We start from the raw sequence: 23,623 nt of genomic DNA on the forward strand, positions 1-23,623 counted from the left end.
CTGGTCTGACTCAAGCCCAAGGCAGCCACAGACTAGCCCACAAACAGCACAGCGACCGGACCCTGCCCACAATAGACAAAGAGAGCCATTGCAGATGACTGGACTGAAGGCAAAAGCAGCTCAGCCATGACAGTAGGGCAGATGCAATACATGGGAGACATTTATGAAGTGCCATGTTCAGGTGAACTGGGGCCATTGTGCTGCAGAGCACTACAGGTTCTCTTCTTTATAAGGTCACTGCTTTCAGGAGCAGAAGATGGAGCTGACTTTCCTAACACAGAGGGGTGCTTGGGTGGCTCAGGCCGTTAAGCATCTGCCTTTGGCTCAGGTCATGATCCCAGGGTTCTAGGATCGAGTCCCATGTTGGGCTTTCTGCTCAGTGGGGAACTGCTTCTCCCTCTCTTTCTGTCTGCTGCTCCCCCTGATTGTGCTCTCTTTCTCTCTCTCTCTCTGCCAAATAAATAAATAAAATCTTAAAAAAAAAAAAGAAACAGACAGAGAGTTAGACAAAATGAGGAAACAGAGGAATATAACCAAATGAAAGCAAGAACAGGACAAAAATCACAGCAAGACACCTAAGTGAAATGGAGATAAGTAGTATATCTGACAGAGAATTTAAAGTAATGTTTGTAAAGATACTCCCTGGACTTGAAAAAAAGAGTGGAGGACCTCAGTGAGGCCCTCAACAAAGAGACAGAAAACATAAAAAAGAACCAATCAGAGATGATGAATTCAGTAACTGAAATTAAAAATACACTAGATGGAATAAATAATAGACTAGAGGAAGCAGAAGAACAGATAAGCAACCTAGAAGACAGAGTCATGGAAAACAATCAAGCTGAACAGGAGAAGAAAAAAAAATAATAATAAATGAAAATATGGGGTGCGTGGGTGGCTCAGTGGGTTAAAGCCTCTGCCTTCAGCTCAGGTCATGATCCCAGGGTCCTGGGATCAAGCCTGCATTGGGCTCTCTGCTCGGCAGGGAGCCTGTTTCCCGTCCTCTCTCTCTCTCTGCTTGTCTCTCTGCCTACTTGTGATCTCTGTCTGTCAAATAAATAAATAAAATCTTAAAAAAAAAAAAAAGAAAATAGACTTAAGGCACTCAGCCATACCATGAGGCATGATAACATTAACATTATAGGGATTCCACAGGAGAAAAAAGAGAAAAGGGGGCAGAAAATTTATTTGAAGAATAAGAGTTGAAAACTTCCCAAATCTGAGGAACGAAACAGAAATCCAAATCCAGGAGACACGGAGATTCCCCCAACAAAGTCAACCAAGGAAGTCCACATCAAGATACATAGTAATAAAAGTGACAAAAAATAATGATAAAGAATTTTAAAAGTATCAAGATAAAAGAAAAGAGTTATGTACAGCAGAAACCCCATAAGGCTATCTGTGGATTTTTCAGCAGAAACTTTACAGGTCAGAGGGTGTGGCATGATATACTCAAAGTGCTGAAAGAAAAAAACCTACAACCCCAAAACACCCTATCCAGCAAGGTTGTCATTCAGAATGGAAGGAGAGTTTCCCAGACAAAACTTAAAGGAATTCATGACCACTAAATCAAACTTACAAAAACGTTAAAGGGGGCTCTCTGAGCGGAAAGGAAAGACCAGAGATAGGAGTAAGAAAAGTAGGAAGCACAAAAGCAGTAAAATTAAGTACATCTACAAAAATCAGTCAAGGGATTCACAGAGTAAAAGGATACAAAGTATGACACCACATACCTAAAATATGGGGGAGGAGTAAGAATAGGTTCAGATTTAAGTGGCCATCAACTTATATGGCTAAGTATATGCACAAGACGTTATTTACAAACTTAATGGTAATCACAAATCAAAAATCAGTAATAGATATGCAAAAAATAAAGAGAAAGGAAACCGAGTATATCACTAAAGAAATAAAAAAGTTAATAATATGGCAATAAGTATAGACTTATCAAGAGTTACTTCTCATGTTAATGGACTAAATATTCCAATCAAAAGACATAGGGTGATGGGAGAGATAAAAATCCAAGGTCTATCTATATGATGCCTACAAGAGATTCATTTCAAACCTAAGGACCCATGCAGATTGAAAATGAAGGGATGGAAAAGCATTTATCATGAAAATGGAGGTGAAAAGAAAGCCACGGTACCAATTCTTATACTGAACAAAATAGACTTTAAAACAAGAGACAAAGAAGGACACTATAAGGGAATAATTCAACAAGAATATGTAACAATTGTAAATATTTATGCACCCAACATGGGAGCACCCAAATACACAAAGCAGCTAATAACAAACGTAAAGGAAGTAATTGGTAATAATACAATAATAGGGGACTTTAACACTCAATTTACATCAATGGATAGATCATCCAAGCAGAAAATCTTCAAGAAAACAGTACTTTTAAATGACACATTGGACCAGTTGGATCTAACATACATATTGAGAACATTCCTGAAACAGCAGAATACATATATATTCAGAACATCCTGAAACAGCAGAATACATGTTTTTTTTCAAGTGCACATGGAACATTCTCCAGAATATATCATATATTAGGCAACAAAACAAGTGTCAACAAATTCAAAAAGAATGAAGTCATATCATGCATCTTTTCCAGACACAACACTATGAAACTGGAAATCAACTCTAAGAAAAAATCTGGAAAGAACACAAGGAAATATGGAAATACAGGGAGGTTAACTAGCATGCTACTAAACAATGAATAGGTCAACCAAGAAATCAAAGAGGAAATCCAAAAATCTATGGAGACAAATGCAAATGAAAATACAAAGGTCCAAAATCTTTGAGATGCAGCAAAAGCTATTCTAAGAAGGAAGTTTATAGCAAAACAGGCCTACCTCAAGAAGCAAGAAAAAATATCAAATAAACAACCTAACTTTACACCTAAAGGAGCTAGAAAAAGAACAAAACCCAAAACTAGCATAGCAGGAAGGAAATAATAAAGATTATAGCAAAATAAATGAAATAGAAACTAAAAAACAAAACAAAACAAAAAAACCCAGATTAATGAAACCAGGAGCTGGTTCTTTGAAAAGATCAATAAAATTGATAAACCCTTAGCTAGTTTACATTAAGGAAAAAAGAAGAGAGAGAACTCAAAATCAGAAATGAAAGAAGAGAAATAACAACCAACACTACAGAGATACAAAGGATTATAAGGGAATGTTATGAAAAATTGTATGCCAAGAAATCAGACAACCTTGAAGAAATGGTTAAGTTCCTAGAAACATATAACCTCCCAAAACTGAACCAGGAACAAATAGAAAAGGAGAACAGAGCAGAGAATAGGAAATTTAAAAATTTCTTAATGAAGAAAATATCCCTAAACTTGAGCTTTGACTTAAGATGGAAGCTCTCAATAATGATAGGTAAATACAATACAAACCTCTAAATTTACCTATTTTTCTGGTGTGTTTTTTTGGCATACATAAAGAAAAATCTCAAATGTTTACAGGCAAAAAACACCAATTATCTAAAATGGAAAAAAATCAGATGGCATCAGATTTCTTTGCAAAACTACATGCCAGAAGACCACAGAATAATGTCTGAAGAATTTGGAAGAAGATGATTCTGGTCTAATAAGTATATAATTAGCTGAACCATTTTTTTTTTCATTTTTAGTTACCCTAGTGATATTTTTCGAGTGATCATATTTTTATTCTAGAAGTGGATGCCTTAAAAATTCCCCATTCTTAAATCTTAAAATGCAGTGTAGTTTATAATTTATATTTAGTTTGAAGAAACTTAAATTTCAGATAAGCAAAAACCAAGAAATTTAAATGATCCATAGCCCTGCCTCCAAGAAAATAAAAAATAATTGAGCATTAAACTTTGCTGTATATCTTTCATGTAAATGCTGTATATCTAACCATAAATGCATATAATCATTTTATTTAAAAAATCACAGAAACGCCACTATACTATACACATTACTTTGAAACCCATTTTTAAAAAGATTATATTTATTTATTTGACACACAGAGAGAGATCACAAGTAGGCAGAGAGGCAGGCGGAGAGAGGGGGGAAGCAGGCTCCCCACAGAGCAGAGAGACTGACGCAGGACCCTGAAATCATGACCTGAGCCAATGGCAGAGGCTTACCCCACTGAGCCACCCAGGCGCCCCTGAAACCCATTTTATTTACTGATCAGAGTATCATGAATATATTTTCATGTTAATTAACATGCTTGTGCAATGTTATTTTCAATGGCTGCATAGTTTTTCTTTGTGTGAATGATCTATTAATGATTTATTATTCAGTCCCCTATGATTGGGGATTTATTTCTAATTTTACAAACTTATTAATCATGTGGATATCAATATCTTGCACATACATCCTGACTTTCTTACACTAGCCCTCCTGACTTTCTAAGAGTATAACTGCTGATCCAAATCAAGTGTCTATTTAATCTTTTAAAGCTTTAATTTTAATTCCAGTTAGTTAAACGACAGTGTTAGGTTAGTTTCAGGTATACAGTAGGGTGATTCCACAATCCCACACATCATCCTGCATTCATCACAACACACTCCTTGATCCCCATCACCTATTTAACCATTTAACTACAGAGAACAAACCATCAGTATGTTAGTTAAGAATCTGTTTCTTGGTTTATCTCTCTTTCTCTTTCTCTCTCAATCTCTCTGTCTCTGTCTCTCTCTTTTTCCCTTTGCTCCCAAGTGTCCACCAATTGATCAATGGATAAAGAAGATGTGGTATATATAAATATATATACAATGAATACTATTCGGCTATAAAAAAGAATGGAATCTTGCCATTGGCAACAACATGGGTAGAGTTAGAGAGTATAATGCTAAGTGAAATAAGTCAGAGACAGAGAAATGCCATATGATTTCACTCATACGTGGAATTTAAGAAATAAAACAATCAAGTGTATATTTAAAATCTTGATTGATATTGTCAAACTGCCTTCCTGAACACAGTGCCCATCTTCCCCGTAACCTTGTTAATACTTAGCATTTTCATTAACTTTAATCTGGGCCAATCAAATAAAGAGAAAATTGTATCCCTTAGGGGAATATACCTTTTCGTATTCTTTTATGCTCTGTTAGTTTTTTGATTAAAAAAAAAACCACACCTTATTCTTACTGATTATTTAGGGCTTCTCTGTTAATTTTATTGATGGTTTGTCTCATACAGTGTATTTTCATGGAGTTTCTTTGATATACAGAATTTAGGAAATATATCTTTATCTCTATATCTGTATTCAAACCAGCAATTTCTTTCATTTTGGCCTTGACTTTGGTGTTAGGAAAAGTCTCTTCTCCATCTCATCTATACATGGAATTTATATTGGTCTTAAGTTGTGAGAAAGGATTAGCCTGGAGTTTTCCCCAGAACATGTTTTATGGGCAATAGTTCTGTGGGATATTAATGGGATTCATCAAAAGAAGGATTTTATGATCAAATAAGCTTGGGAAACATAAGGTTTAAGCAAAACTTTCAGGTCTTTTTATTGCAATACTTAATCAGGGGGGAGTCTATTCATTGCAATATAATTTGAACTAGTAAACAGTAGGAAGAGTTCAAATATACATGAAAATCATACCAGAAAAATAAATGATGTTTTCCCATAAGGAAGAATACTATGCAGCTATTAAAAAAAAAAAAGAAGAAGAAGAAAATGAGACTGCTTGCTCCATATGGCGAGAAAGGACTTCTGAGATGAGTTGTTAAAGGAAAAAGCAAGAATAGGTTGTATTATCTATTCTATGTAAGAAAGAGAACAGCAAGACCATATACACAAACTTTTTTAAGATAAGCACAAGGAAACTTTAGAAAGCTCACAAGAAAATAAGAGCAGTGGCTAGAGGGGAGAAATCTTTTCCTGATTACCCTTTTACAATAGCTGTACTTTTAAACCACATGAATATATTTCCTATAAAAATAAATAAAACATTTTTGAATGGAAAGCCTCTCGGAGGCTTCAGCGTGTTAACATATGTTGCTACTCTCCAAGCTGCAGGCGGTGGTGGCTTATGCAGTTACCTATAAAATCATTTGAGTTAGAGAATTCTACAAAATTTTGGTTGATCGGGGTCCCCTCCAAATTTACAGATTTTGACATGCCATCTGTAGCATACACTAAATACAATATTTTATAGTCTTGGGTTTCTGTGTGTGTGTATGGGTGTGTGATTTTTTTTTTTTTTTAATTAATTCTATCCCCAGAAATGATATTTTCATATCTGGAAGAGCGAGTCTCTTCTTATCATTGTTTTTCAGTATTTTGCTGACATCAAAATTAATTCTTCTTGTTCCATCTTTTCTTGAACTATTTTTATCTATTTATTCTTTTTAAATGACTTGCTTTCTCGGTTACCTAAACATACTTGTGGGAAGTTTGTGGAGAACTGATAGCTTTATGAAATCATGTAAAGATAGAAGGGTGTTTCCACATTTTGACTCCTGTGAATAACGCTGCTTTACAAATGGCCAGTTTACAAATGGGAAAAAAGAGATAGAAAGGAAACTGTTTCCTATATGCTCTTAGATATTTCCAGCATTTGAATCAGGTGAAATGTTTCTCAAATATTCTCTTCTGCTATTCAGTAAAGTCTAATAGCATGATTTTTTAAAAAAGATTTTATTGGGGCACCTGGGTGGCTCAGTGGGTTAAAGCCTCTGCCTTCGGCTCAGGTCATGATCCCAGTGTCCTGGGATCAAGCCCTGCATCGGGCTCTCTGCTTAGCAGGGAGCCTGCTTCCTTCTCTCTCTCTCTGCCTGCTTTTCTGTCTACTTGTGATCTCTGTCTGAGAATTTATTTGATAGAGAGGGAACACAAGCAGAGGGAGTGGGAGAGGGAGAAGTAGGGAGCCTGATGCAGGACTCGATCCCAGGACCTTGGGGTAATGACCTAAGCTGAAGGCAGATGCTCAACTGACTGAGCCACCCGGGCACCCCTAAAATAGCACAATGTTTTAATTTTCTTCATATAGCTCTTATTTCTTAAATATTCAAAGTGTTTTAATTTTGTTTCTGCTGTAAAGGAGATCTTATACATTTATTTTCTCAAGGATTTTTGCTGATAAAAGCTACTTTTTCCTTTAATAGATACTATATTTTAATAAATTTATCTTGACATTTGTTGAAACAAATAATGATGCTTTCCTTTGACCAATTAATTAAAAGAAATACAACAGATTTCTTGATAACTTACTAACCTTATTTGCTGGAAAAAGTCATGCTCAAAAACAAGCCAGTGCTATTTTAATATCATTTTGACTTTTTTCGTGACTTTTAATTAGGATGTTTGCATATATATTTATAAATGGTATTGGCCTGAAGGTTTCTGGAGTTCTCTTTGTTAGTTTTTCACAATCACATTGTGCCAAGTGTGTATATAACTTAGGAAGTACTCCATATGGTTTTGAACTCTAGGAGAGCTTATATTTAATTCTTATGTTTGAAAGAATTTCTCTGCACAAATTTTGATCCCGGTGCCTTTCATAAATGTTGTTGTTGAACAGTATTTTCATTCCTTTCCCCTCAAGCTGCATCAATTTGATATTTACAGTTTTGTAGGAAATCATCCATTTTTATCTTACTATCAATTATGCTGTCTAGCCTGGGTGCGCCTTGTGCCCAGTCTAAGAGCAGCTGTCTCTGGAAGCTGATAGTGGCAGTTCAAAGGAATCTCAAACTACGGGGTCCCATCTTCCTCAGGCTTACACTGTGCCCTCCAAATTAGGGGCTGCTCTTTTATGTCTTGCCCATGCTAGTCCTTGGCTCTGTCTGCACAGTATCTACCAGAAACGGAGTGAAATTTCTGGCATTTGTATGGCAAACTTCCTAGTCTCTGTATTAATGTAGGCTTTTCCTTTCTTTTTTCTTTTTTTTTGACTTTTCTTTTCTTTTTTCTTCTTCTTCTTCTTTTTTTTTTTTTTAAAGTTTCCTCCTCCTCCTCCTTTGCTCACTCTTAATTTCTTTTTGGGAGTCAAGGTTAAGGGATTGTTTTTATGCAACCATCTTTCGCTGAAGTGTCGATGTACTTTTCATTCTTGGCTTAACTGCTTTTCATCAACAGCCGAGACAATACCAGGGGCCCTGGGCTGTATCTATAAATGTAGCAGGTGTCAGGGGAGGAGATTAATCATAACAGCTAGCATAAACAATCAGTCCTGGAAACGCAAATACGCTGACACCCCTTTGGCCAAGGCCTGGAGCAGCTTGGCAAAGGATTCACATTTCTTTTCCTTCGTTTATTTGTGAAATAATCAAGAAGGTGGAACATTTGAGAAGTAATGCTTCAGGTACATTTTCTGATACTCCCTTTTCCCCTCATACGCTTTCAGTTAGTTGATTTTCAATTTTCATTATTATTAATGAGAGAAAAAATATGTATCAATATAAAAATTTCAGCTAACTTCTGATGATGGGCTGTAATGTATAAAAGACAAAATGCTGCAAAAAAACCAGCACATTTTTATAGTCTTTCTTAAGACTAGTATTTATAGAGAATTATATTAGAGTTAATATATACACTCAAGTTCCCATCCACGAAATTTCCAGGTAATTAAAGTCATGAATGATGCTATTTTCTTGCATTGCCTCCTTTCCCAGTACTATTGGTAATATTTGGAATTCAGAATAGGCATATCTTACTTCTTGCCACAGTTCTACTGCAAAGTTAGGTACATGGAGGTCTAATTAATAGAAAATGATATATGACCAATGTTAATAAATGATTCAGGAAACTGAACTCCCCCACTGTCTAAATCTCATTCATTTGGATGTCTTTTTCATTTTTCATCCTCATTACAGGCTTTTTCTTGGCCTTGGTGGTAGGCCCTCTGATGAAGAAGTGTGGACTCATTCATCTTACTTGTCCTCGGGGGTATTGTTGTGGAACCTTCTGGGACCACTGCAACCTGACAGCTTGTACAGCATCCTCAAGAGTGGGCTTGGCTCTGATTAACTTTGAAAGCTACGGTGCATTCCTCCTCATTTTAGTAGAACAGGGAGGTCGATGTATTTCTTTTTTATACTTCATCCTTTCCCTTGCATTTTTCTGTGCCAGGAGGAGTCCCTTTTGGTCACCCATGAAACCAGTCCATCCATTCCCTCTTCATAGGACTCCCTGGGCAGTGTCACAGTTCACCAGAGCAGCCAAAGCCAAGCCAGCTTGCACATGGTGGCAGCATTCAATTACAGATGATGATATTATTACATTAATAATGAGCCTACGTCCTCATTTTCATGACTGTTACAACATTAGGATATTTTCCTCTAATCGTGTGCTGTAAACATAAGCTGGGGATGGCAGAGGACACTGAAGTAGTCCTCGGAGGGATCTGGGGATGGAGCTAGAAGCAGCTTGTTTTAAAGCTTAGTCTCTTATCTTAAGTCAGCTGAAAGAGCTCAATTTTCAAAGAGTAGTCAGTTTTCAAAGAACAGATTCGTTAACAAAATTATCATTCATTTTTTTAAAGATTTTATTTATCTGACAGATGGAGATCACAAGTAGGCAGAGAAGCAGGCAGAGAGAGAGGAGGAAGCAGGCTCCCTGCTGAGCAGAGAGCCTGACGCGGGGCTCGATCCCAGGACGCTGGGATCATGACCTGAGCCAAAGGCAGAGACTTTAACCCACTGAGCCACCCAGGTGCCCTATCATTCATTTTTGAAAGATCTACTTATTTATTTGAGAGAGAGAGTATAGGAGCAGAGGGAGAGGGAAAGAATCTCAAGCAGACACCCCGCTGAGTGAGGAGCCTGACACAGAACTAGATCTCATGACCCCGAGACCATGACCCGAGCAGAAATCAAGAGCCGGACACTCAACTGTCTGAGTCACCCAAGTGCCCCCCAAATTATTATTTATGCACACATATAAACATATATGTATGTGTTTATGTATATACTCATAACAGGTTGTAGAAACATGTTTAATGACATAGGAAATCATTCATGACATGGTAAATGAAATTAACAGATAGTAAGATGTATATACAAATTATTCCTATTATGAAAAGATATTCAACCCTACTTGTAAAAAGAGAAACGCAAATTTTAACTATAATGGGCAAAAATCTCAAAGCCTGACAATACACTACTCTGTTGGGAAGGCTGTAGAGGAACCAGGACTTCCATACACTGCTGGTTCAGAATGTAAATTAGCACCATTCGATATGGAGGGCAAATATCAAAATTAAAATATTATATGTCTTTGACTCAGCAATTTCATTTTTGGAAATTTTTTGCTATAGATAGCCTTGCATGATAAATGTGCATGGCTGTGCTCCGGAATAGCAAAAGGCTGGAGATAATCCAAAGTCCACCCAAAGTGTGATTGGCTAAATAACATTGTACATTTGTAGCCTGGAGTACTGTGTGTAGCTGAGACAAAGAATAGAGATGCTCTTCATGAACTGATATGGAAATATCTCTAAGACACATTAAATTTTAAAAATAAGATACAGAGTGATGTGCATAAATATGAGCTACATTTTGTGTTACAGAGAGGGAAGCAATCTGTATTTGTGTTGACCTGTGTGCTTGTAAGACACTTCAAAACAAACTAAGAACAGTATCTCCCTAGAGAGGGAGTAAGAGACTGGAAGAATATTCATCAAAATGTTAGAGCCTTTCATGAAAGATGAGCATACAGATGATTAAAGAAATTATAGGAATTTTCAGTATACTTCAAAATTTGCTCATTTTTAAAAATGCAAAATAAAGTTTGAAATGATTTTCCAGGAAACTGACCAAGTCTGTCGGTAGCATTTTATTGCCCAGAGGTACATGCTTATGAATATAGCAGTAAGGGGTGGAGGTTGTGGAGACTGTCTGGGCCTTATGCTCTACTCAACGTTTGCCACTCCTTTCAGGGACAGCATTTGTCCCATATGCTCTTAGACCAGTTGGGCAAATTCCAGGTGGGCTGAAAGGTAGGAGTCAGCAAGGCAAAATGAACGAGGTTAAGTAAGCATGAGAATGCAGTGGGGTCCATCCATGCTTTGGCTTATTCAAAAGTAAAAACTTATGAATAATATCATTCTAGGCAAAGCTCCGTGCCTCAGAAGATAATTCTTAAGGAACGAACTTCTGGGGTTATCCCAAGGCAAGCAGTTTCTTGAAAGCTTGTAAAAGCAAAATCCTTTGAATAGCATTTAATTTACAGTTAAAAAATATGAAGCATACTTTCCAGAAAAAATGGATGAGCAAAATCACCTGGTATTATGAATGGTTTTTAAGCAAGCACTCACGCTACTACCACAGAGCTCAAGAAATATAATTTTGTCAGCCCCTCAAAAGCATCTCTAAGTGTCTCTTCTTGGCCACACACCTTTCCTTCCCATGAGAGAGAATCATGTCTTCACTTTCATGGTGACTACTACTTTGTTTGCATTTATAGTTCGACCACGTACTAATGTGCTCTTAAAGATGTACTTCCATTTTCCTCATTTTGTTTTAAGACTTTGTAAGAACCAGCCATGTTGCATGGAGCTACATTCTGTTCGTTGTGTTAATTACATAGTATTCTGTTACATGCTTGTGCCACAGTTTTTTACCCATCCAACTGATGATGGACATCTGGAATACCTCCAGTTTGGGGCATTAAGAACAATGCTGATATGAACCATACCCTAGCTGTGTTTGGATGCACATGTGCATGCATTTTTCTAGGGAAGTTACCCCTGGGCAAAACTGTGGGGTGGTAGTGTGTGGATAGCTTCTGCTTTTCTGGATACTACAAAATGTTTTCCAATATGGTTTTATCGATGTATGCTTCTTCTAGCAGTCTACAAAGGTTCTCATTGTTTCTTAATTTCACCGAAAGTTCTAAATGCTTAGTTGAGTCAGGCTTCTTAACATTTGCCCGTCTAATGGGTGGGCAGAAAGATGTCATTATGGTTTTCATTTGTATTTCACTGGTGATGAATGAAGTTGTGTGCCTCCTCACATATTAACTGGTCATTTGGACATTTCCTTTTGCGAAGTGCATATGCAAAACTTTTGCCTGCTCTTTTATTGGATTGCCTTTCTTTAATAGTGCTTAATTTAATCCATGTATTAATAAAGAGCCTGAATGATGAATGATCAGGGCTGGAGGTTCAGCGTGTAGCCAGAAGGTGAATGCAGCGATCTAAGATTTTTCACAAAACCTTTTTATATAATTAGCTGGCACAAATTATTCATCAGGAAAATTGGGCCTAAGCGTTTGCCCACCACACTGTCTCCTGCCAGTCATCTACCCATGTAGCTAGATCTACGAGTGATGCGCCAGACTCTTCCCATGTGCTTGGCACTGGGCTAAGCATGTGCCTTATTTACTTTTCTCGATACCTCTATGTGGAATGTTCCATTCAGCTTAGAGGCTTAAATAACTTGACCATGATGACTCAACTAGACAGTGATGTGGCTGGGAGTTGAGCCCTCATTTAACTCCAGACCCCATGTTCTTAACCTAATTATTATACTGCCTTAAATAAAGTTTCCTTCTGGTTTCAAATTTGGGATTATTGTCTGCTGTGGAAATGGCAATCAGTCCCAGCAGAAGACAATGGCAATCAGTCCCAGCAGAAGCAGAAGTACTTAGGTTAGAGCTAGTAAAACTTAAATTCTCTAAAAGTATATCATAAGGCATTATGAAGGATATTGACAAAAAGGAAATAGGCTTACATAAAGCTTACTACGCACTCGACTTAAGTTTGCTTCACAGACATCGTATGTGGATGACAAATACATATTCTTTCAACTTACTACTGTATCCGTAAACATTTTACACATCTTGAGTAGATAAAATCAGATGCTGTTCTCCAGACTCATTTTTTAAGATTAAAATCATGAAATAAACATATGGTATTGCCTTTCTCTGATTGACTTATTTTGCTTAGCATTACACTTTTGACTCCAACCGTGTTGTTGCAACTGGCAAGATTTCCTTCTTTTTTATGGCCAAATAAAACTCCTCGGTGTGTGTGTGTGTGTTTGTGTGTGTGTATCTCATATCTTCTTTATCCATTTGTCTTCACTCATGTGTGGAATTTAAGAAACAAAACAAATGAGCAAAGGGAAAAAGAGAGAGACAAGCCCAGAAACAGACCCTTAACTATAGCAAACAAAATGATGGTTCCCAGAGCAGAGGAAGGTGGAGAGATGAGTGAATAAGTGAGCCTTTAGCATGGTGAGCACTGAGCAGTGGATAGAACGGTGGAATCACTCTACCGTACACCTGAAATTAATTTAAGATGGTATGTTAACTATACCAGAATTAAAATTAAAAACTTAATAGAAATAATAAAATTGTAAAAATGAACAAATAAAAAGAAGGAAGAAGTTCAAAAAATCATGAAATAAACAATGATGGCAAACCTAAGCATGCTTCTAGTCCAGCTACCCTAAATTCTCATTGCAAGGAAAGAAGACAATCAGCATACTGTATCGAGTCTCAAAGGGCTTTCTTCATCATTAACAAGCAAAAGACAGAAAAATGTTTCAGAGTAAAACTTTAAAAACTACTATTTCTTGGGCAAGACTCCAGAGATCTGTGTAAATACCTTTGTTTCCATGTTAAACTTGGAATTTGCTGGAAGATAAATGGACTGTATTTTGAAACAAAACTGTAGGAAGGTGAGCAGACTTGGAAAAAAAATCACGTGAACCAAGTCAAAGGCAGTTTCTAAGCAGCTTACAGAATGGGCTTTAATTCAGGGTCTTTCATTTTTCCCTTCTGAGGGAACCTTCTGGCTTGAACACGTTCACGGCCCTGTACAGCTTGGAAAGCTCTGTTTTTTCCCCCGCTGAGACCCCACTCAGGCTTGTAGTTTCATTTGGAAGAATAATTTTCAATGTCTCCTTCTAGGCTGAGCATTAATCCCCCCACTGCTTGATCGATTAAATCCCACTGCCTGTGTGTCTGGGAGGCAAAGCCTGGACTTTATGTATTGCTTTCTGGCAAGCCCCATTTCCATGCTCCGTGGAACTCTCTGCAGCAGGCTTTCAGACCCTCAGATCTTGGGGGCCAACAGGTAGTGTCTCATGTTACCGCCTAATGAGTTTAAAGGCCTGTAATGATTCTACCGCTATCTGATGAATTTGGTTCGATAACAATATCTTACCTTTCGTATGGCATTTAATAGCTTACAAGGCGAGGATACATTATCTCGTTTGCACTTCACAGCAGTTGTTTATGGGAAGCAGTGCTTATCACTTTCAATTTAACAATGAGGGGGGACTGTGATCCTTGCCCGGAGTCATAGAAGTAGTAATGGCAATCTTGTTATTAAAACATAGATCATCTGATTATTAACGCCAGTGTTCTCTTATGATTCACATAATAAACCCGAGATTGGAGAATTACAGAGAACTGTCAAAGAACCCACAGATCAATGTGCTCTGAGCCCAGGAAACTGACAGTGATAGAAATGTCACATTGCCACTCACCTGAGCAGAACAAAACAAAGAATAAGCCATTTCAGTGTAGCCTCTAGGAGAAGTCCTGGAGAAAACTGCCAGGATTTCTTTGAAATCCCTTTAATGCGATCAGTCAGGCCCCTGAAGATAAAAGCTGGCATGTCTTGTAGGGAAACCTGTAACTCTTAAGGTCTCATTGTACTGGCCCTGCCTTCCCATCCATTTTGAATGTGTATCTTATTTCTCCACCTAGAAAACCCTGGAAGATACGTGCTATGGCTTGGCTTCCCCCAGAGGCACACCCTGAAATCAAGATTCAAGCACAAGTGAGTTCGTTAGAAGGAGAAAGAAATGCCAGTAGGGAGAAGAGCCGTGCCACAGAGAAGGGGGTGTCAGCGGGGGTGACTGGAGCTTCACCCTGAGACAAAACCTTGGATGCAGTGTAAAACATACACCTCAGAGACATCCCACCTGTGGGCTGAGGGAGCTGGTGTTCATACTCCAACTGATATCTGCTGTTGAGAGCTGCTGGGAGCAAGGATAATTCTCCCACCTTCTGGCATGCTGAACAAGAGGGCAGAGCAGCGTTCTGGAGAGACAAACTCCCAGGCAAAGCAATGCAGACACTGGTGGGGCAGAGTCGCGGTAACCCGCAGGAGGATATGGAAGAACGCTTGGATGGCAGGCTATAACAAGATCCAGGTCTTACATATATTAAAATTTTCACTCAAAGTCCAGAGTAGTATTTGGGACACAAAGAGTTCCTTGATAATGATGGACACATCAGCCTAACATCAAACTGGTTATGAGAAATGCTTCTAGACAGACGCTAAATTGTAACCAACAAAAGAACATGGAAAGAAAGAAGAAGAAAAGACAAAGAAGGCGTCACCCGGGAATCATCCCTACTCACACTTTCTCGTAGATCTTGTCGGGATGTTCAGGCCATTCAATCATGCACACGACTCTGTTGGGCATGGTCTCTGTGGTTGAGTAGTAGCCCTGGGGGAAGGCCAGTAGAAGAGCCAGGACCCAGATGACAAGGATGACCACCTTGGTGGCCGTGGCTGAGAGCCGGGGCTGGAGGGGATGGATGATGGCCATGTACCTGGAACAGAGAAGAAAGGACAAATTTCTGATTTGGTCACCAAAATTTGCATTGGGGATTAGCATTGAAAAATTCCAGGGAAACATTTGACTTCTGATGACTTTTACGACTATTTTCTGATCACTTTTGCATATTCTATCCTTAAATGTTATGACTGTTAGGACATAAAACCCTAAAATCCGTAAGAAAAGACAACCAGGTTTTCAAATATCTAGAACCCATCAAGCAACATTCTAAGAGAGACATTTTCGTTGTTAGGATGCTCATGCTGGGGACATGATAACCAAATGTACATCAGAGGCATACGGTAGAATTAGAAGGACAAGAACAATGTTGTCAATTTATTCAATATAAAGACTATCTTTATCCTTCTTGAATTAAGGAATACTGTTGATAAAAATATTGGCTTTTTAAAGTTTTTATGTGGCCATTTAAAAGGCTAGCAATCTTATGTCAGCCTCTACCATTTGAGGGGTAATGAAATATGAGAAATAGTAGCCTAACAGAAAATACCAGCTCCTGGTGAAATCTTCATCTGTTCTTTGAACATCTAGAAGTCAGTGTGTGGCTAACAATGCATGCCTCATGGGGAGAAAGACAGTCTCCTCCTGCTGAGACAGACACACTTGGGTATATTAAAGTCTGGGGTGGGGGTGAAACCTCATTCATAGGAAGAGGGAAGCAACGTGAGTGATGGCTCAGGACTCGGAGCCACTCCCCCATGTCCTCTCATCTGGAATGGAGCCCCGAATGAATGTGTCCACACGTTTGAATTTGTGCCGCCTCTGAAATGTAGCAGAGATCTTAGGAATAATAAATATTCCAATCAGCATTTGCTATCAATTATAATCACATCAATTCTGCATCCTCCATTTTAAAAGGCATCTTGCTCTGTTTATTTTTTCTTGTAAAGTTTATGGATCCATCCCTTAAAATACGCATTCTTTATCAAAGCAGAAATTATGTCTCACACTGCCTTTGGGGTTTAAATATTATTGGACAAAACCTTACATTGGTTCTCTGATATGCAGGTATTTCTGGCTTCTATGGGACAGAATGGCCAATGGAATCTTGGGAAAAGAGCAGACAAATAGCAGCCCAGCTGTCAGCTGGCTGCACATAATTCCGCATAATTCTTTTTCTACACCCTTTGGACTCCCAGGATCTGTAGGCCAGAACTGGGACCACGGTTACAATTTACTTGTAAATTGCTTTACAAGTAAAGCAATTTCATTCAGCATGTGCACTACAAATTCGCACCGGGCACCTGCCGCACACAGAACACAGCTTTTCCTTCTCGGCTCCAAGCTCCTCATTTCTCTGGGGAGAGCAGGCGCATAAATAAGCAACCACAAAACACGACAGTAGGATATGTGACCTCAAGTGGTAATCTGATAAACGCCTTAGAGCCCTACGGAGGCAGCAGCGGAAATCAAGTCTTGGAATGGCAGGGGGCCTGTTGGAGGCGCTTGAAGAGGTGAGCTTAGCTGGTTTTGGGACAAGTCTGCTGGGCATCCTACTTAAAGGGCAGGAAGCGTTCAAAGCCTTCCTCTCTTCCCTGTGCTGTGATTAGATCTGACTCCCTGCCCAGGAGCTTTTTGGCTCAGTTTTCGTAAAGCCTTCTTTAAGTGATGTTTTATAATTCTAAACTTTAAAACACTTTTCTCCACATTTTCTTCCTAGCCATCTAGGCTTTCTTCTCAAGGTAAGCCTATGTATGTCAGGTCAGTCTTCAGATACATGATCAGAAGTGATAACCTTCAGGAAGAAACCCCACAGAATCTTTTCCTTCTCTCTCTTTTGGAAAAATGGACAGGTGGTCTAGAATTCAGGAGAGAGTGGAATTCAGAAGAGACTTGGAACAGATATTTTGGTGAGGGTGAGCGGTAAGCCATAAATCTTCTGGCAGGTTTCCTCGGTTGAGTTGGTGACCATAAAACCTATCATTCAGTTGTTGTCTAGAGCACCTGACAGGGCAAAGCCAGCACCAGAGGGGCAAAGACAACTCTCAAAATGCCATGAATCAAGCCTGTGTGTCTTCTTTAGATTACCCCAAGGGGCCACAGCTGCTTCCAAGGAAGGTCTGCTATGCCGTAGACCTGATGACCTTCCTTCCACCCTTGCGGGGGTCTCCTGAAAAGAACCCTGAGATGTCTTGATTTCCTTCCTGATTCTGCCTCTTTCTTGCTGCCTAAAGCCAATGAAGACTGGTTCCCTCTTCCGTCGTGGAGTGGCTGTGGACAGGGAACCCAGAAGCAGAGCCAATGGGGGTGAACTGTGCAGTCACTAGAGTCCTTTCCAATCTGGTGAAGGGCTGGATCTAGATGGTCATTAATGATGTTTGCATTAATTGTAGGCTGGCTTACTGGATCACTTCCCAGAGGCAAGATCCTTCCCCTACAAAGCTAGACACCTAGCTATGCAGATGCCTTTCCTTTCCAGCACCATCCAGGCTTCTGCTTTCACCGTAGTTGTGCATTCTCAGGCTCTACAGGAGCGTGACAAGACTGCACAGAGGAGAATGGGCTAATTACATTGTCCCCTTTTAACATTATCTCAAATGCAAGATTTTAATTTGCTTTTAACTCAGGATAAGCATTCAGTCTTAAATAAACGTACCTTACCTCCCATGCCTGTGCCCCAATTGGTGATACGCCATTCAGAATCTAATGTGACTGGAGCTTAAGGGGGAACTGCATCGGCATATTGGTACTATAGCTTCAAGTGGGCTGCAGATAGCCATATTTTACCTTTATTGCAAAAATTACAATTTGGGAGCTCATTTCAGTTAACTCTGCCATTTCTTGAGCAGAGGAGCCATTTCAGTGACAGATGAAAATGTTACCCACATAAAGCCAGAGAGAATACAAAAGCTTGGCCCTAAAGGAAAGTATGTATTTTCATTTGTTCAAAATAGAGCCATTTATAAATCTCTTGCTATGCCTTTCTTCTTCTTCTTCTTTTTTTTTTTTTTAACCTTTCTCCCTTCTTTCTTTGGCAATTCTCACTTCTAGAGCTTACGTGACATGCTTCTTTCTTATTCACCCCAAGAAGCATGTCCTGTCCGTAGACGGATGCATATTTTCTTTCCTGCTGACCATTCCTAGCTTGGATTCCATTAACATACATTTATATATTTATTTGTAACAGCCCTGAACGATTCTTGCTTATTCAGTTATGACTTATCATGGAGCAAGTGCTGCAAGCCTTAGGAAAATGCATTCAATAAATATTTATTGACTGCATTGTGCTTAAGAGACCAGAAGGCAGTCAATGAAATGTCTTCCTGGTTTACGCATTAATCATCAGGCTGCCAGAGACAGGGGTCCGGGGGGCTGTGTGGGATGTGGATTACGTTCTCCTCCTCAGGTTGCTGCAGTCCCACGGAGGGTCGGTCGTCCGCTTTGATTTGAATTGTATGTGGCCTCCCAGCTCAAACACCTGAGGCGCTATCTTCCTCTTGCACGATCGTGCTTTATAAAAAGAACTCTCCACAGAGTCTCTGAAATCTGGCAAAGTATAAGGCTACACATTTTTTTTTTAAAGGCACAGTGAAACAATCTTATTGTGAAAAAGAACTCCAATCTTCTGATCGGCCCCAGTATCCTCATAATGTCCTCTTATACCAGCCCTACGTCGCTGGGCAGAGAGGATGTCTTTCCTCTGCCGAGAGATCTCACCTCCCAGGCTCTGTCTCCAGTTCCTGTCCCTGCCCTCCCTCAGCTCCACTCACTTCCTCCCAGGGTGGTTTCCCTCAACGGGCGGCATCCAGGTTCAAATGATGAGGAATAGTGACAGCTGAGAGCATAGCTGCTATAGTCTTGCTCAAAGGTCAGAGAGCTTTTTCTGTAAAGGGCCAGATGGGAAATATTCTAAGTTTTGTGGCCCACAGAATTTCTGTCATAACTACTCAACTTTGTCTTTGTAGTGGGAAAGCGGACAAGGCAACTGCTGAGTGTGATTGTGTGCCCATAAGGCAATTTTACAAAACTGGTGGGGACTGGGCTTGGCTGGGGCCCCACGGTTTCTTGATCTCTGGTCTAATTGATAAGAAGGGAAGAGCAGGAGGAATTAGAACCAAAGGAGGACACGGTGTTCTCTTCAGAAACACTCTTCTTCGGCTTGGCAGACGGAGGACTCTGACTGAAACTCATTGGGTGGATAAAGCTTACAGCCCACAAGGAGTTAGTGAAGCGATCAGCAGCCATCCGTGACCCCAGAATCTAGCCCTAGTTTGAGTACAGTGGTCACTAAGCCATGATGTTTTTACTCCTTAATCTCCTTCTAGTGGACTCCTACTTATTTTCATGTTTTGGCCCATTTATCATGTCCTGTGACTGGGTTTCGGTGCCTTGCCTTTCCTGCTGAGGATCTCTAACCTTGTGTGGATCCCATTTCGGTTTATTTGCCTGTCTACATTGTCTTAATTCAACCTGGACAGATTCTTTGCAGGTGGCAGTTGCTGTGACTTACTCAAGCTTGGCTTCTCTCAGTGCTGAGGACAGAGTAAAAACTCAGCGAAAGCTTAATTGAATAAATGAATATGAACTCTGTCAGCACATAGCAGGGGCTCCATAAACGGTTGTTGAATAAAAATACATGCAGTAGGAGACCTACATACTTACTACACCTTCATTCTTCCCAATCTGAACATATGTGAGATTAGGATGTAGGAATAATTATTGCTCAGTGTTTTCTGTCATACAGACATCCGGGTCCCACAGGAAGGACTTCACTGGACCTGGGTCTTCAGAATTTCCCATCTCTTTACATTAAACCCTTACATAAATTCTCAATAAGTGTTTGTTGACTGACTTCAACACCGACCGCCATTAGAGAATTCAGTCTTGCTTCATGATATCACCCCTCCAGCTCTTCCTCTGAACAAGAGGTTGCACCATCCTTTCCCCTCCTCCTCCCCGCCCCATTCCAGCTCAAAGAACACCTGTTGGGGCATCAGGTGAGGTTCTCTTCTAAGACATTTCTTTAATCATCAAAATCCTTGTTTAGCCATATCACTTGACCAATAACTTTGTCCACTCAACTAAGCTCAAGCATCACATAACTATAACCAAAAAGGTCTTTGAGTAGCCAACAGAGATGACCTGAAGCTCACATATTACCAAAGCTTTTTCTGAATGGCAAAGCCCCTTGAGTCCTCACTGCTATGCTACACACAATTCTATGAATGGCCTCTAAGCCCACCATAGATTCACAGCACTGTCGGATTCAATTTAAAAAGAACCAGCTGACAACAATGGCATAGGCAATAACATCGTTAAGAAATAGATTCAAAGACAGATGGAACTGAGAGCCTGGGACAATTTAGAGTTAATAGAAGGAGAGATGTAGCTAACTGATGTCTGAGCTGTCCTGCCCCATGTGTGATCAAAGGATCCATGTGGTTCAAAGGTGATTTCAGATTATAGAGTCTACAGGCAGGGTGCCATCAAAATACACATGACTAAGGCCTGAAATGAACTATGGGGGAAAAATAGTAAAGATCCAAACCAAGTGCAATATTCTGAAGGCTTTTGCCTGCAGAGGTGGGGTCGGATTTGAAAACTTAAAGCAGGGGCAACAGGGACAGAAGAATTGGGTTAGAGGGATTCAGAGAATGGCACGTTCCCACCTTCTTCTTCTTGTCCTCCAGGGCAGCCTCTCTTCTCCTACAGACCTCCTTTATTCACCAGATAAGGGTGGGATCTCGTGAGCGAGGCACTCACAGGGTTGTACAAATGCAAAGTTGGACCCTGTCTTTATTGAAAATTTTGATATTCTGCTTAGCGTAGATTTTTTGCATTAGTTTTTTTCTATTTTAAAATATTGCATTAGCATACTTTTAGAATTTTAATTGCTGAATTATTTGTGCCACCTTACATTTTGCACCCAAGGTGAATGTCTCACTTGTCCCACCCTAGTCCCAGCCCTGATTACGTTGCCCACTCAAGTGCATCAGGCAGGACAATCACTGATGAAATGAAGTGTGCTTGGACTTAGAGAGTGGTGGGACTGTGGTTCAGTGCTGCTGGTCCTGGCAACCACCTGATAAACAGTCAGTTATTCTGTGTCCTCTGCCTGCAGCCTTGTAATGCCCAGGTCACCAGAGCATGGGTGGCAGGGTTGATGTGAAGCCTGGAAAACTATCAAATAAAATGAGCAGATTACTGTCTAGAGTAATTTGGACACCCTTGCTACTGTGATTTTGCCTTTTATTGTACATGCGAATCCACAACTATTTATTGTATTGACTGATTGGCTGGTGACAGTGCTTTCTTAGTTAAAAATCTTCTTTGACAGCAATGAGTTATAAGCAAACAGAAGTATATGTTTAATGAAAATTGCAGGTCTGATTTCTGCTTTTCATTAAAATCAATGATGAATGTGTGACCTACACAAAGGGTTTGCAGACATTTACCTTCTACGGAGCTTCAGTGTTACCACTGAACATGTGAAAACCAGAAGATACCAATCGGATGATAGAGGGAGCAGCATCCACACCAAAAAATTTAGTAGTTAGTTTAAGCCAAATGTGTTCAGAGCTGTGGACATATACAGTGAAAATAGTGTGTTTGCCCATTACGTTGGGAAGCATGACTTTTTCATTTAGATTAAATGACCATTCTATATTAATTTCACTAATTTTCAGTTCTAATTTTTCTCGTGCATATGCAAAAGTTCAAGGGATACTATGAGAATCTTGTCTCGGTTAGCAGAGGAACTTGGCAAGCAGCTAAATGATTCTATTTTTATATCACTGTCATCAGATTTTCAAATAGGAAATCAGGTAGTTTCAATAATGGTTCAATTCTTTCGTAACCTAATTCATGGAATCAAAGTTTGGGGGAGTAGAAAAAAATTGGCATTGTGAATATTACCATGAATTCATTTCAAACTTCAACAGTGAAGATAAATTGTTTTGTTTTGATATTAATGTGAATACAATGTGATAAAAATAATGTCCTTACTAAATTAAGAAACCTATGGAACAGAGATATATTTGGAATAGGTTAAGAGACATATAACTTGCCAAACAAGTTCTGGTATTTTACCAATTATAAAATAGAAGCTGAAGTCATTGAAATTTACAAAAATTTTTGTAGATGCAGAGTAACTAAACTAGTTTTCTTCTACTTTGGTAGTAAAGTTGATGTTGAATACGATGTAATAGGATTTTGGAAGTGTTTTTATGGGACAGCACTAAATTTTTTGCACCTGAGTCTTCTAAGTCTTGGTTGCATTTTGTTTAGTTGAATATCTTTGATGCAAATATCTTTTTTAAAAGATTTTATTTATTTATTTGAGAGAGAGGAAGCATGAGCAAGGGGAGGGGCAGAGAGACAAGCAGACTCCCTGCTGAGTGTGGAGGCCTGATGTGGGGCTCGATCCAAGACCCTGACATCATGACCTGAGCCAAAGTCAGAAGCTTAACCACCTGAGCCACCCAGGTGCCCCTTTAATGCAAATCTTTTTAATGGAGAGTCCCAAAATATGTTCTTCTGAAGCTTTTAGAAAGTTAAAATTTTTGAGTACAAATCTGGTAAACAAAAAATGATAGAAATTTATCCCTATAAAGACAAGAGAGGTACTGCACAAAGTAAATGATGAAAGCTTTTAAGGTCGTGCACAATTTAATTTTTGGAATTCTTGAATTGCTCTTAAGAATATTTCACTTGTGGGAAAAATCTTTTGATGGATCTGTATTTTTCAGTAAATAATTTGTACTCTCTCTGAGAATGGACTGGTGTGAAACTGGGGTGGACTATAATCTCACTGTATCTAAATTGGGTAAAACATTAAAAAGAAACAGAGACTACTTATTGACTAACTTAGACAACTTAGCTTTTTCTCTTAAATCTATCTTTTTGTGTCTTTGTGCTACATTCTGGATACTGAGTTTGGATCAGTCTTCCAGTTCATGGACTTTCTCCAGCAAATCTAATCTACCGTTAGACCTGCCTCTTACATTTCAACTCTTACTATTTTTCATTTTTATAATTTTGATTTACTTATTTTTCAACATGCTTGGTCATTCTTTATATGTTTCACTTGGTCCTCATATTTTCAAGCTTCTTATTTATAGCTTTTTAAATTCTGTATACATAATATAACACACATAGTTTATA

The 23,623-nt window shown here is 39.1% G+C and overlaps 1 protein-coding gene across 4 annotated transcripts in view; it reads right to left on the reverse strand.

Moving 5' to 3' along the window:
- The window catches only part of TACR1 (tachykinin receptor 1), a 163,272-nt gene that overhangs the window by 57,891 nt on the left and 81,758 nt on the right, over window positions 1-23,623 (reverse strand). For all 4 annotated transcript variants that reach the window (XM_032352584.1, XM_032352586.1, XM_032352585.1 and 1 more), the window contains one exon: window positions 15,303-15,497. In XM_032352584.1, the coding sequence (XP_032208475.1) occupies window positions 15,303-15,497 (195 nt within the window). The remainder of the gene's footprint in view (window positions 1-15,302; window positions 15,498-23,623) is intronic.

This window comes from Mustela erminea, chromosome 7 (assembly GCF_009829155.1).
Source record: "Mustela erminea isolate mMusErm1 chromosome 7, mMusErm1.Pri, whole genome shotgun sequence".
Taxonomy (NCBI): Eukaryota; Metazoa; Chordata; class Mammalia; order Carnivora; family Mustelidae; genus Mustela; species Mustela erminea.